The following is a 14,008-nucleotide window of genomic DNA, read 5'->3' as shown; positions in this document are numbered from 1 at the left end:
GGGAAAATGCAAAAAAACTCAAAATAATCATTCTCATTTTCTTTATTTAAAATGTAATATTATAGTATAAACAGTAAGGTCATACATGGCAGTGATGTTATAATTACTTATAAATATACCGGACATTCACTATACAAAATCCAGCAAACTCACTCCATCTCCAAGCTCGGGCTCAATACTTGGCACTAGAAAACTAATATAGTAACATTGAAATCTCACTAACACATCAATAAAACTCCAAGAGAAACAACAAACGCTAGTGACAACAGAGAGCCCTCCCACGTTACTGCCAACCCTGAGCTTACTAAGCCTATTCCGTTCTAGCTTTACACCCAACCATGAAACAATTCTCTAATTATGACTAATTTCATTACAGTCCATGAATTCAAAAGGAAACAATTTACATATTTATTAAATTAATTTAGATGTCAGATCCCAAATGCGATAATAGTACAATTTCAAAAACAAGATAATGCGCGGGTCATACAATTTTGAACTTTCATACGTTTCCGATAGCAACCGCCTACACGAGTATAACATTCTTTGGGACATCGCAGCACTTCTCGCCGGACCCTGCTAAAACGCAGGATCTCATTCTGTGCAATATACTTACCAACTAGTATTCGCTAAAACTGTCTAGAAAAATCAAACTAAAGTCACGGTACGACAAAAATAAATAAATATGCTTCTATACAAAAATAACACATTTATATCATGGTGAACACGTGAGCACATGAGAGCCCGCACACACCGAGCCTCGCCCACCGCACTGTCGCCGACCACTCGCATCAGTCACGCACGGACATCATCAACCACTACACTTATCCGACAATTGACTCACTATTTTATTTGAATATCTCCCACAATTACAAAAGTGATCGAGGAGCGAAAAAGAGTTCTCGTTATAAAATTACATTTTATCCCCAAAAATACTCTCAGAGCGCAACAATTTTAAATTCACGAGTCGTGTAGCAAAATAGATGGCGATCGTGGGCCGCCATCGTCGGGCGCGGGTCCTGCGGCCGGGGCGGCGACGCGCGACCGCCGGAGCCGACCGGCGGCTAATACTGCAACGGGAACAAAACAAACGCAGGTACGTGACGTCACCCGGCGGGCGTCAGCGGCATCAGTCGGGCGTCGGCGCCGGCGCGGGCGGCGGGGCCAGCGGCGCCGGCCGGTGCAGCGTGAATGCGTCGTACACCTGCGCCAGCTCGTCCATGTGGTGCTCCTCCAGGCACAGGAAGCCCTGCAGCGCGGGCGAGGCGCGGCGCGCGCACGCCAGGCAGTGCACCACGTGCCGGCGCTCGTGCTCGCGCACCAGCAGCGCGTGCCACACCTCGCGCTCGCACGCGCCGCAGTAGTGCGACGCCTCGCCGCGCGCGCGCCCGTGGAAGCGCACCGGCACGCCGCGCGCGCGCACCGCCTGCAGCGTGCCCGCCGCCGCGCGCAGCGTCTGCAGCAGGCACGTGCGCATGGCGCGGTGCAGCCGCGGGTCCGACACGCGGATGTTGCGCGCCAGGTTCCACGTCAGGTGCACCATCGGCACTATCGACTTGAAGTTCTGCACCTTGTTCCACTCGTAACGCTCCAGCGCGAGGGAATACTGACGCGCCGTCAGCGGACCCACGTTCCACGCTATGTTGTTGCACCACCCAGTCGCCTGCACCCAGTGCACGCAGCCCGCGTTCACCCACACCAGGTCACCGGGACGCTGCGTGAATCGATAAACTGGCACGCCGTGAGCGCGCAGTTCCTCCGGATCGGGCCACCATGACCCGTGCAGATAAGACAATCCGTGCCGTTCACATAGCTCACGCACTCCACCCCAGTACGCGTCGGGAACGCCAAACCATTCGCAGTCCCCGGGCCCAATGTTGATGTTGATGGAACAGAAGTTATTGTTCTCCTGGTGGCCGGGCGTACGGCTGCCGGGAACCTTCATGTACAGTTGGACGGTGTTCATGCCGAGTATGACGTGGCCGACATGTGAGAGCATATTGGCTGCAGAAGCGACGCGCGCGAACGCCGGTAACTTCTGTAGCTCTGCGAGCTGCGGACGCCACTTGCGCTCGTCGGAGAGGTCGACGTTGGTGCCGAAGCGCAGCATGCGCGCGCCGCGGCGCCGCTTCACGGGCCCCGAGCCGTCGGAGTCGGACAGCGGCGGGCCGGCCGCGCCGCCGCGCTCGCGCTCCTCCCGCAGCGACTCCTGGAACGAGCCGGCCTGGTACTGCGCGTACTTGCGCACGGTGGTGTGCGAGCGGTGCGACGCGCAGGCCCACACGCGCCTGCGCCCGGTGGGGTCCCAGTTTTCGTCGGCGGACTGCATCAGCTGTGTGCGAACCTCCACCGCGTGATCGGGCCACGCCTCCACCAAAGTCTTCGTCGAGAACAACCCGAGGTCAAGCTTTAGAGCGGCGGTGAGGCCGCGAACCACCGCGATAGGATGTTTCAGGCAGAAATCTTGCAGCAACGGCGAGAAGGCTTCCCGCTTGGATTCGACGTAGACGAAAGGAGCGGGCGGCGCGAGCTGCTCGGCGGTGAGTCGCGGCGGCGGCACGGGCGGAGGCTCGGGGGGTCCGTTCCCGTCGCCGAGGACGGACCACGCTGTTGGCGGGCCCGCGTTTTCCCTGCAACCGACATACATGTAAATACCGCGTAACATTACGTGAAAATGGTTGGTGGCACTATTTGATTAATGTACTTACTTGCACGCATCCAATATCATCTTGGAGGTCATGATGATATTGAAGGTGACGGGTTTCAGAGGATCCGTCTTCAGTGGCTCCAGCTTCACGACGGGTTGTCGTCCCCCGAGCACCGTTTCGCTGCTGCCAGTGTGGTTTGCATTATCTGCTAAAATAATACATAACATGTAGTTATTGTCCATATCTTTTGATTATTTACATTATTAAATGGTTGGTTGATCTAAAAGTTAACTCATGTTGTGATAAATTTTACGTCTTTGCATACTATAAGTTTATCGAACCTTTTATTTTCATCATTGATATTAAAAGTGCACCTGAGATTCGAAGTAATTTACGTTTAAATATTATTTACCAATGAATCAAAAACCAAGCTTGCATACGGATAAAAATTTTATGCGTTTTATCAATTTCTTCATTTAACAATGACGTTTGACGGGCGGCCGGAAGTATTTATCGTTTTAGCAACTGTTTATTATATTAATGTTACTGGCAATTTGAATATGTACGTAGTTTTACACATATCATTTTAATTATTACCGCATACACTTGACGCAAAGAACTTATCTAAAATACTATAATGACGGATTTTCCTCTCAACTTAATATGACTATGGGAAAAACCTTAGTAATCACAGAAAAGGTTCATGACTCACTTCGCAGTGATCATAGCTTTGTAAATTGCAATTTACGGCACTAAGTACTTCCTTCCTAGCGCTTTAACACTTCCCAGTAGTGTAACATAAGCATTATTTTAAAATATGCTCGATTTGTCCGAATCAATTGTATAGGAGCGTGACGCAACGGGTACAAAAAAAATAATATTTCTGTTCGCGATTTAAGAGTTCACCGAATATCCGGTTCTAACAGGCCGGCGTAATTGTGTCGACTGCCGAGAGGAATCATCTCGCGTCAGTCGATCTATTAGGCCCAACTCCACTTACTATCAGGTGCAGTGGGTCCAATTGTTTTGCCGTAAAACATACAGGGAAATGTAATAAAAATAAAAAGTAACCAGACATAATTCTGGCGACCGTCAAGCACGTAACGTCTTGTTGGTTTAAATTAGGACATCAGTGTATTTAAAAACTCGGGTGGAGTGACATAAATTTTAAGTAGCCAATATGAAAGGATTCATTAACCACAACTCGAAAAATGTAACTGAGAGTTTTAAATGAGGCATTACCAAGAAAACTTGCAGAAGTCGTCTTTCGCAAGTATTTTTTACTATGTAAACAAACATGAAAAGCGGACTGCTAATTTCAAACTTTTCTGAACTTGCGGCGAGTCGTATGTGAATAGACATTGAAACATTGCCGCTTGTTCTCGTGCAATATATTGGTTCAAGAACATGCAGGGCTAAACTATACCCGAATCCGTAAACGAATTTCCCTGTGTTATAAAAATACCCTTATTTATAGACGTTATTTATCAAAGGACGGAGCAAAGCTGTGATAACAAGTCTGTTTCTCAGTGCTGACGGCATGGCAGCCTTCGCAGTGCGTAGACGTAGGGCCGTTGTGATTGGCTAATATTGAGATACAATACTGAGATATAAACAAACTTGTTATCAGCTTTGCTCCATCCTTAGATAAAAACGTCTATGAATGCGGGCGAAAGACTAAACATAAGATAATCACTCACTTGCAATAGGTTCCTTCTTGACATCTGGCTGCGAGTCCGCAAACTTCTTCAACAGGTCTTCGGCGAGCGACTCCGTGGTGTCGCCGCCGGTCGCGTTACTGCTACCTTCGTTTTTCGTCACCTGCGACACAGAACGTCATGTTAGACCGGGGTCAATACGTGTAGGAAGGGACCTGCCGCCGGGGTAGTAATGTTAGCTACAAACCGCACGCGCGCGCGCCTGCGCATGTCGGTACTGCGCCAGGAGCTGCTGCATCAACACCTGCCGACAAACGATACATTACTACGGAAAATATTACATCACATCATTTCACACTTCACACGTCATGTACAATATTGTAGGTGTTTGTTACGATAGCAAAACTAATTATAATAATCTATGGAGCATTAATAATGCGGATATCGAGCTAAGAACAAAATCAGGCTGCTTTTTCCTTAGGAAATTTCCAAATTATGAATTCAAATTTCCATACATTGCGGTATAATCGGTAATTGTGTAAAACCCCAAACATTTCCCCTTACTTATCACTTTTAAATTAAAAATGTTTTAATAATTTTACATTAATTTAATGCCTTCCTTTTCAATGTAACGAGTGATAAAACATTGAACAGTTAATAAGCTGCCACTTTTTTAATGCAATAGGTACCTAAGTATTAATACTTTTCTAGTACTTAAATAACATTAACATATGATAAAACAACACTATAACAGCAGTGATAAAATAATACTACAATGACAAATGTTTTATGATGAAAAGAAAATAATTTAATCAGAACTTAAAATATATGAGAACCAAAACAGGAGTCCGTAATTCCGTATACAAATAAATAATGCATCACAATGACTGTTCAAGTATAACAAAAATAACGGGTCGTGTGTAGCCGACGAAACAGTTTCACTTCTTCATTCCGCTTTCGCACTTCTTATGAGTGGTCGCTGCCGAATAAAAAAAAAAACTAAGCTAGAACGAGTTGAGATAATTTTACAAAAATAGTAATATTGATAGTGAATAATAATGTAAATGAGATTTAATGAAATATGATAAGACAATGATGAAAATCAGTTCAGCTGCCCCTGAATACCCTGGGTATATCAATATAGTGATAAATATGCTAACGATAGAGGATACGAATGGTAATCAAGGGGTGGGTGTGATTAAGAATCTCCTGTAAAACACAACCTAGTATAACATGTTATAAAAGAAATTTTACTTGTTGGTGAGGCGAGAGGTTGTGCGAGTTCTTCTGGAGGTACTGCAGCGTCTGTAGCTGGTGGTGCGGGAGCGGTGGCGCGTCGGGGGCCGCCGGGGCCGCGCCCCCCGCCGCCGCGCCCGCGCCAGCCCGCGCCCGCGCCCGGCGCCGCGCCGCCCGCGCTCGGGTACGGCGGCGGCGCAGACTTGGGCGCACGCGACGACATCTCCGCAGAGATCGGCAAGTTCCACGCCTCCTCGATAGAGGGCAGCTGCCGGCGTCTACACAATACACACAAAACTACTTTGTATAGATACTGTTCAATTATCATTTTTAAAATTGCTACTGTCCAACACGAATGTACACCACTGGTTTTTGACTGTTTGGTAGTTTAGTCGTTGACTAATTTGTTTCCTTTTTTTAAATAAACTATATTCAGCGACTAAACTAGCTTGATATTTTACACAATTGTACAGGTCGAGGACATGGTAGTGAGTATCTTTAGTTGAGCATATAAAAAATCTCAAATACGGAACTGTTTAATAATTCACAAAGCATTCCCACCCATTAATTTCAATTCTTATAAACAAACAAATAGAAAACAGGTCCGGATTGGAACTTATCCAACCAAAAAATTTGCATTACCTGACAAGCGGAACTACTATGAATACATACTCACTTGCCAGTGACAGAAGGCATAGGAGCATTCGCCAGGTGCACCTTCAAGAACGCCAGCCTTTGCCTGAGCGCCGCGTTGGAGGCGGTGGCGGCGGTGCCCCCGTTCGTGTAACACGCGAACGCATCGCGCGGCATCTGACAGCTCTCGTACAGGCTGCCGAGGTTGGTCCACGCCGCCGAATGGCCCTTGTCTAGTTGTACGGCGCATATGTACGCTTGCAGGGCGTCCATCGGCTGATTCTGTTGCTGGTATAACACACTGGAACATAGTATTTTTTTTATTTAATCTATATTGTCCCGTTGTTGGGCAAATATCTCACTTGTGATTTTTATGTTGCACTAGCGTGAAAAAGTTTTCCAGGATAAAAGTCCCGGTATATGTTTCCCCGGGATAGAAAGTAGCCTATGCCGTTCTTAGGATCTCAAATTATCTCAACACCAAATTTCATTCTAATCCGTTGGGTAGCTTTACGAGTTTATCGCGTTCAGACAGGCAGACAGATGTGATGGGGGACTTTGTTTTATAATATAATATTTATTTTGAACTTTTTAACAATTCCGTCATATTTGTTGCATAACTTCAACCGCTTACTCAGCGCACGCAACGGAAGGACTAAGGAATAAATCCCCGTGTTTACAACATTTTTCATTGACGCTCCGCTCCTATTATTCATAACATGATGTTATATAGCCTTTACCTTTCCTCGATAAATAGGCTACCCAACATAATTTTTTCAATTAGAACTAGTAGTTCCTGAGATTAACGCGTCCAAACAAACAAACTCTTCAGCTTCATTTATTAGTATAGATTAATATCCGGGTATCCTCATGGGGCATTTCATATTGGTTGTCCACATGTCCAATCGGAAGTCTCGATGCCGAATTTAGCCTAATTATTACCTAAATTAACGCAACGTAAGCTACATAACCATAGTGCCGGTTTATTTGGTTTCTCACAATTACAGTGTTATATAAAAACTCGAACAGAGGCCTTCCCATCACCTTTACGCACTTCAAGTTCGACTCTGCCATAGCATTATAACCATCAAAAAGTGATGCTGTTCATAATCGTTATGTGACGACTACCGACTCGAACTTGAATGGTGGTTGCAAGTGATGACAAAACTTTTCAATTACACCTTAGTTCAAATCAACCAACAAGGGAAACTAGTCATTTACCAGAATCATATCTAACTTATTTATTGTACACCGCAAGACTCCGGAACGCTCTTCGACACATATTTTACTATGTGTATGATACTCGTGTCCATTACTTTCTCATATAATTTTTGGCTTCACATCTTTCTCTACTCACCCTATCGAGCACCAGGTATCAGCGTTGCCTTCGGACTTCTCTACGGAGTTCCTGTACGCTATGAACGCATCGTGGACCTTGCCCTGGGCAGCGAAGCACCTGCCCAGGAGGTACAGGCCCGCGCCCGACTCGGGCTCCGCGACCACTGCGCGTTGTAGGCACCAGATCGCGGCGCGCGCCCTCGCTGCCGGCTCGCCCAGGGACACGCAACGGTGGTACAACCATCCTGTTGATCAGATGTGCTATAATTGTAGTGGTTTGTCATCGGAGAGCTGTCGATTGACTTCACGTTATAATGACTATGTAATGGTGAATGTCGGCTCTGCTCGGCCATGTGACCTAATAAACTAGTTTAACAAAATCAATAAAGTAAGGCGAATGTTATTTATTCAATTATTAAGATTTGCATAAATTTATTTTTATGGTATGAACCTATTATTCGCGTTTCTAATTAACGTCATGTTTTAACAGATTTTAATTTGTCTATCGTTGAACGCGTGATTCTACATTGGGCTAACCACGTCTTAAACCCAAACGGCTCATCTTCGTGGAAAAAAGTAGTCTTTTGTTTTTTCTTTCTTGATTCTTCTTTATTTACTCTAGTATGGCATGCTTATAGCACAAGTTACATGTATTATGCAATACCGTTCTTATCAAAAATCTAAATATGAGTTCCAATGTCACAACGTGGCCTTCAGAATATCAGTAATGCTTACAACAGCAACCGTTACATAAAATTGTGCCACTCTTTCACGTTCCATTCAAAGCGAATCCTTAAAAAGTACAACTCCGTGTTCAAAGTTTATTTTAACGAACAGTTTCATCAGCTGGACACGTCGACATTGAACTTTTCAGAGTACAATTCGTTGCGTCTCATTTTTGCATCACTTTTTACGTAACTGTTGCTAATTACTAACATTGAAAAAGTTTGAATGTCAAAAGTGTCGACTTAAAGTACGTAATAATAGCGAACCACCTACGGAATATGCTTGTACTAACAAAATGGATAGAAACGGGGCTTACCGAGCTGTCTGCAGACGTCAGCTTTGAGAGAAGACGACAGCTGTGGTTCTTTAAGCAGCCTCTCGTACGCGTCCCTGGCCGCCTTCCTCAGGCCCCTGGCTTCCAGTAGATGCGCCGCGTGGAAGCTGAGTTCGAGCCGTGTGAAGGTGGCGTCCTGGTGGGGCGCGAGACGTGCGCGCCTGAAGTGCACGGCCGCGGCGGCCCAGTGCCGGCGCGCCTTGAACATCAGCGCCAGCCGGAGGTGCGCGTCCGCCGCGCGGGAGAACCCCGGCGACACGTACAGGGCCATTTGCAACGCCTTTGTCGCCCTGTAGGGAAAAACGGTCACCGAACATCCGCCCCATAAACACTTCTAATGTTTATTCAACATCTATTGTTTAACGGAACCCCGTTGCGGAAACAAAACATCACTAACAATTAATATTTTACAAGCAATATAAAATTTCTTTGTTTGTTTGTTCAAAACAATGTCAAAGTTACAGCCTGAACTTGACTCTGGCCGATAAGGTCAGGCTAAGTGTAAATAGTATAGTATAAAGAGCCCGAGCAGTGACGCTACATTTTAAAAGTGTGTACACAACTGCAACACAAAAACATACAAAAGCAGAGACCCTTTTGTATACTTTTTTTAAATAAAATTCTCAAGAAACTCATAGAAATGCCTTCATTGACAATAATAGAAAGGTTTTACGATGTCAATCAGTTCCAACTAAAATAAAATTATAGCCGGTCCGCTTTAAAGAAACCTTAAGATTGCATTACGCGTGATGAATTCAAAAACAACAAAAAATAAAGACGGATCAATAAAAAAAATATCCAGGTAAGTACGCACAAAAGCAACGAGATTATTCAGGCAAGCGTGTAATGGAAACTTGAGAGTAGATAGTAGGTAGGTACGTCACGAGAGATGCGATTGAACCATAATATCCGTAAGGTTATTGAAGAGCGCATCACCAGAGCGTAACGTCACCGATGCGCCCGCGGGGTCGATGACCGTCTGAGGCTCGTTCGTGCAATCGATCGGACGATGCAACGCAACGTCTAGACAGCGATCACACTCCGAATCCGATGCCTATACCGCCTTTATTTAGATGACCTCCGCTGACATTTGCAAACCGAAACAAAGAAGCGAGACAGGTGCCCGCCGATGTTCGGCCCGATACCGGCCGCCTACTAAAATTAAATGTCCATTACATGCGCACACATCCGTCGGTGCGAACTGTGACGACTGACGAGTGACGAGCAATGGAAAGCTTTCACCGCCCGCGCCGCGCAGCTCGTGTCGCTCGTGAACTGTGGCACAGCCCCCGGCGCCGCGGTCGCACTCCGCACCGCTTGGCATACATTATTATACCACTGATACCAAGTATCAACTACCTACCACCATGCTACTGCTTCTCATTGCTATGATTAACTGTTGTCACGCGACATTAAAAAGTCCCTCGTACGAGTCTAACTTGCGTTATCACAAATGCACGACTTCTGCAATGTCAAATGATGAATAAATTCATTGATTACGAATAAAATTAATTATTCGGTTCACGTGTATTTGATTGGAAGGTTATTTGTCTGTAGTTGAAATAAGAAATGTGTACTGTTGATAGCTGAATCCCCTTCTAACTACAAAGCATGTGTCGAACAGGGGAGTGCAATGAGCCCCGCCTGTAGATAATACTGGTACAACGCCAGCGATATCGGCGACTAGGTTTATGGTTCACAATTTTACACCCACATGTGTTGATAACGCGATACCAGTGTGCCTGCTCACGATATCGGAAACATTATACTTGAATTCATTTTCACATTAACAAGCCAATAAAATAAAGTCATACATTCAATAATAATACCCAATAAGCCCCTAATAGAACCAATAACACAGAAAAATAACCGTAATTATTACATCATAGTTTCAGCAGACTCTATTTAATTACACAGAGAAGGTCGAGAAGATTAATGTGTTAGCCGTACATCATATTGTTTACAGTAAAATTATATGAGTGTTACGTGGTACATGGTAAAATAAATATCCAGAATACGCGCGTCGGGATCGATTATAATCCGGTTTGCTACCTGCCCGGGCCCAACCTTGGGTATTATCACTTCACTCAGGTAAGAGCATTGTGTATACAGCGAAACCCTATTTTAATTAGAGAAGCGAAAATTCTCGCTTTATTCAAATGCGATCTCTCACCGGAGTCACTCAATGAACATCTGGATAGTAAAAACGTCAGGTATGTAATACGAAACGGTGCGCTCTACAGCGTGGTCTTAAAAATATTATAATTATTTTGAAATTGAGTTAAATAAATACAATTCGAGGACGCCCTTATAAACATTTTGCAAAAGAGTAGAACCACAACATTATCAGCGCTTCATTAAGGACCACCGTTGTTCCTCGGATGCGTTTACCCGTTAGTAATTCAGCTGTTTAGCCGTGTCTAGTTTGCGAGCATCAGGCATGAAGCCGCGAGAGGGGATATTGCCATGAGGCAGCACGGCTTGACCTAGTTCTGCGCACTCGTGGCGGTGCCAGCTCAAGGACGGATCGACCGCTATTTATAGAGTTCATTCGTCGGTCGTCATAGCATCGCACTCACTTTACATAACTGAAGTAAACCGTTGCTAGGTGCGCCGTGGGCCGCGGCACGTGAGCCGCGCGCTAGCACTGCTGGCACATAATGGCCGCGCGACACTTTCCCACGGAACACCTCGATCAAGGGGAACGGATAAATAACTCGCTACCGTGCCATAATAAACTATAAATACCATACATACACACTACACAGTTCAAATGTTTTGCACGTGGACTGTTTGGGAACGAGGTCAAAGTCGGAGCACTTTTTTTATTTTGCTCGGATCTGTCCTGGCGGAAGTGATCTATCATAATACAGCTGTTGTCTGCCTCACATGTGCATCCCAGTCTGTATTAAGGTCATCTTTCGAACGTTGTAAGTGACTAATATTCTTTAATATAACGGCAGATTAATGAGGAAATTCAGTAAAGTGAATGACGTAAAATATTATTACTAATAGGAAAAAGGAATGAATAATGAATCATAGCGGTATAAACTATACAGACAAAAACGACGCGCAACGTCGAGGTTAATTCACAAGAACCATATCAAAATAGCTGGAACGTAATCTGTATATGAAATTAATTAGAATTTGAAATTTTACGGACTTTAAGTAAATGCCCGAGCTACGGAATTTGCTATGCTCCATTACGAGCGCCTACTGCCTAGCAACGGTCGTGAAATTAAATATACATACATTTATACGTATAATTCGCTAATATTGTCGAGTGAAACATTAAATACATAATGTCGTGACACGAGTGAGTACTACGGTAGTAAACTCAAGCTGTACTCGTGACCGCGTGACGCGATCATGCGATGCATACAACGTCTACCTACGATTCACTTGGCTATATTGCATCACGGCCTTGGCTTCACGGCAACTAAGTGCAACGTTAACTGCAGCCGAGTGCACTGCGCAATGTATTGTTAGAACTATATTACTGTGAGCCACGTCAATATTTGTAAATAAATTTACACTTACAAGAGGGGAACAATAACAAATATTTTTAACTAAGATAATAATGTTTATAAAAAAAATGCGGCAAGAGACAACTTTTAGTTTTCGATCTCTATCTTGTGTCTCAACAAACGTCTATGACGAGAGACCTTTGAACTGCATAAGTACGGATGTATTTGAGACATCTCGCAATCATGAATAAATAAGAAACCTCTCTGACAGGCAGTCTTAAAACCGGTAATACGTACTTCGAAGTAAATTCAGTTAGGCGTTCCGATAGGCCCTTAAAGGTGGCATAATATATTAACAAAGGCGGAATGTTGTTCAAAATTGATAATGAACGAGTGCCCGTTTATCGCTGGCGTCATGCTAGTTGACCCACTTTCGTTCCATTCGATACCACTTATAGAGTAACCTACACACAAATGATCTCATGAACGCGATATTTCAGATATGTGTCGAGTATTTTCAGTACTGGCGCAATACAATGTACAAAATTAGAATAAAGTGTCCATAAAGTTGAACAAAATACATTTTGAATTCAATATTATTCAAGGGTCATCGTGGGAATCCAGGACGACTCTGTTTACAATCTGAAAACGAAAACGAGCTCGTTCTGTGCAGTTTTATTCCAAAGCTGAAACGCCGTATGGTAATGTGTTTTTATATTTGTGTCACGGCTTTGTAGAGACACGTCCGTCATGTTATTCAGCGAGAATTTACGTTGCAGCGGCTTTGTTCGTAAGTGGCATTCATTGATGCTTTTGGTGCGAATTTAATTAGGGTTAACCGAAAATAAACCCTACCACAACGTGTCTTTGTCTTCATATGAAAATCGAATTTCGATTCAATATAATTTCTTTCTATGTTAAGGAACGAAAACGTATTTGAATATTGATAAATAAATAATCTATATAATTTAATAGACCAAGAACGGCTGCCTACTTGTGGCACTGGATAACAACAATTATTAAGTCTAGTTTCAAAACTCGCCTATGTTTACCCAATTAAGCAACAACCAGTTAATACAAGTAAAGTTGCCATTAAATATAATCAGTAACCAAGGAGCCATTGTCTTTGTATTTCATTATACAATTATAGTTGATAATCGATATCTATCGAGCTAGGGCAAGGTCAAAGTGCCATGACGATATCCCTCAGAATAGATTTGGCTTGCGTTAACTGAAAATGTTTGTATATAATTTATACGTATGAAATATTACTTATTGTAATATTCATGATTAGATACGCGTGCGGTGAAGTGTCTGTTAGTACTTAGGTACTAGTAAGTAAAGGTTACTAGTTGTAGGCGCTCTTAAGCCCATAATATCATAATATCTCGACGTATAAATACATATTTCAACTAAAGATAATGAAGTTTTTGTAACTAAATATCAAAGTAAAATAAATCTAAGCTCATTATAATAACATACTTGTAGTAAAATTGTTTCGCAAAATGTTTTACTCATTTTCACACAAAGGATATCGTTTATTGCGTTTCAAACGATACACGAAAGTCGAAACTGGGTCACATTGAGATACTTACGCATGCTGGGCGTATAATTTGCTTTGTAAATATATATTCATATTAAAACATACATTTGTACAATAAAATACAGAATTAATGTTGTTTAAGAGGAAAACACAAGGCTTTACAAATTTAACTGTTTAAAGTAAAACCTGTGTGAAACAATGGTATTACTAGAACAAGTGAAATTCATTCTTCATGCAGAAACCACATCGGAACAAAACAATGACACATACTTGTTTTGCCACATTAAACACTCGTGCACTTATACAAAGAGGCCTATCAACGCGGAAGCGAGTGGCTGATGACAGCTGCACTAACAATTTATTCTGCTTGCATAGCATACTGCATTGCGAATAAAACAATGCTAATAAAAACAGACGCACCGCGACTC

General features: G+C 43.5%; 1 protein-coding gene across 1 annotated transcript in view; it reads right to left on the bottom strand.

Moving 5' to 3' along the window:
- Nucleotides 1-24: 24 nt before the first annotated feature.
- Nucleotides 25-14,008, bottom strand: part of LOC115441674 (lysine-specific demethylase 6A) — a 31,614-nt gene continuing 17,630 nt past the window's right edge. The window contains 9 exon segments of the mRNA XM_037442849.1: nt 25-2,627; nt 2,706-2,853; nt 4,346-4,466; nt 4,551-4,607; nt 5,558-5,686; nt 5,688-5,817; nt 6,216-6,473; nt 7,530-7,755; nt 8,553-8,860. Coding sequence (XP_037298746.1) covers nt 1,127-2,627; nt 2,706-2,853; nt 4,346-4,466; nt 4,551-4,607; nt 5,558-5,686; nt 5,688-5,817; nt 6,216-6,473; nt 7,530-7,755; nt 8,553-8,860 — 2,878 coding nt within the window. The 3' untranslated portion in view covers nt 25-1,126.

Source organism: Manduca sexta, chromosome 25 (genome assembly GCF_014839805.1).
Source record: "Manduca sexta isolate Smith_Timp_Sample1 chromosome 25, JHU_Msex_v1.0, whole genome shotgun sequence".
Classification (NCBI taxonomy): domain Eukaryota; kingdom Metazoa; phylum Arthropoda; class Insecta; order Lepidoptera; family Sphingidae; genus Manduca; species Manduca sexta.
This window is presented reverse-complemented; position numbering and strand designations above follow the sequence as displayed.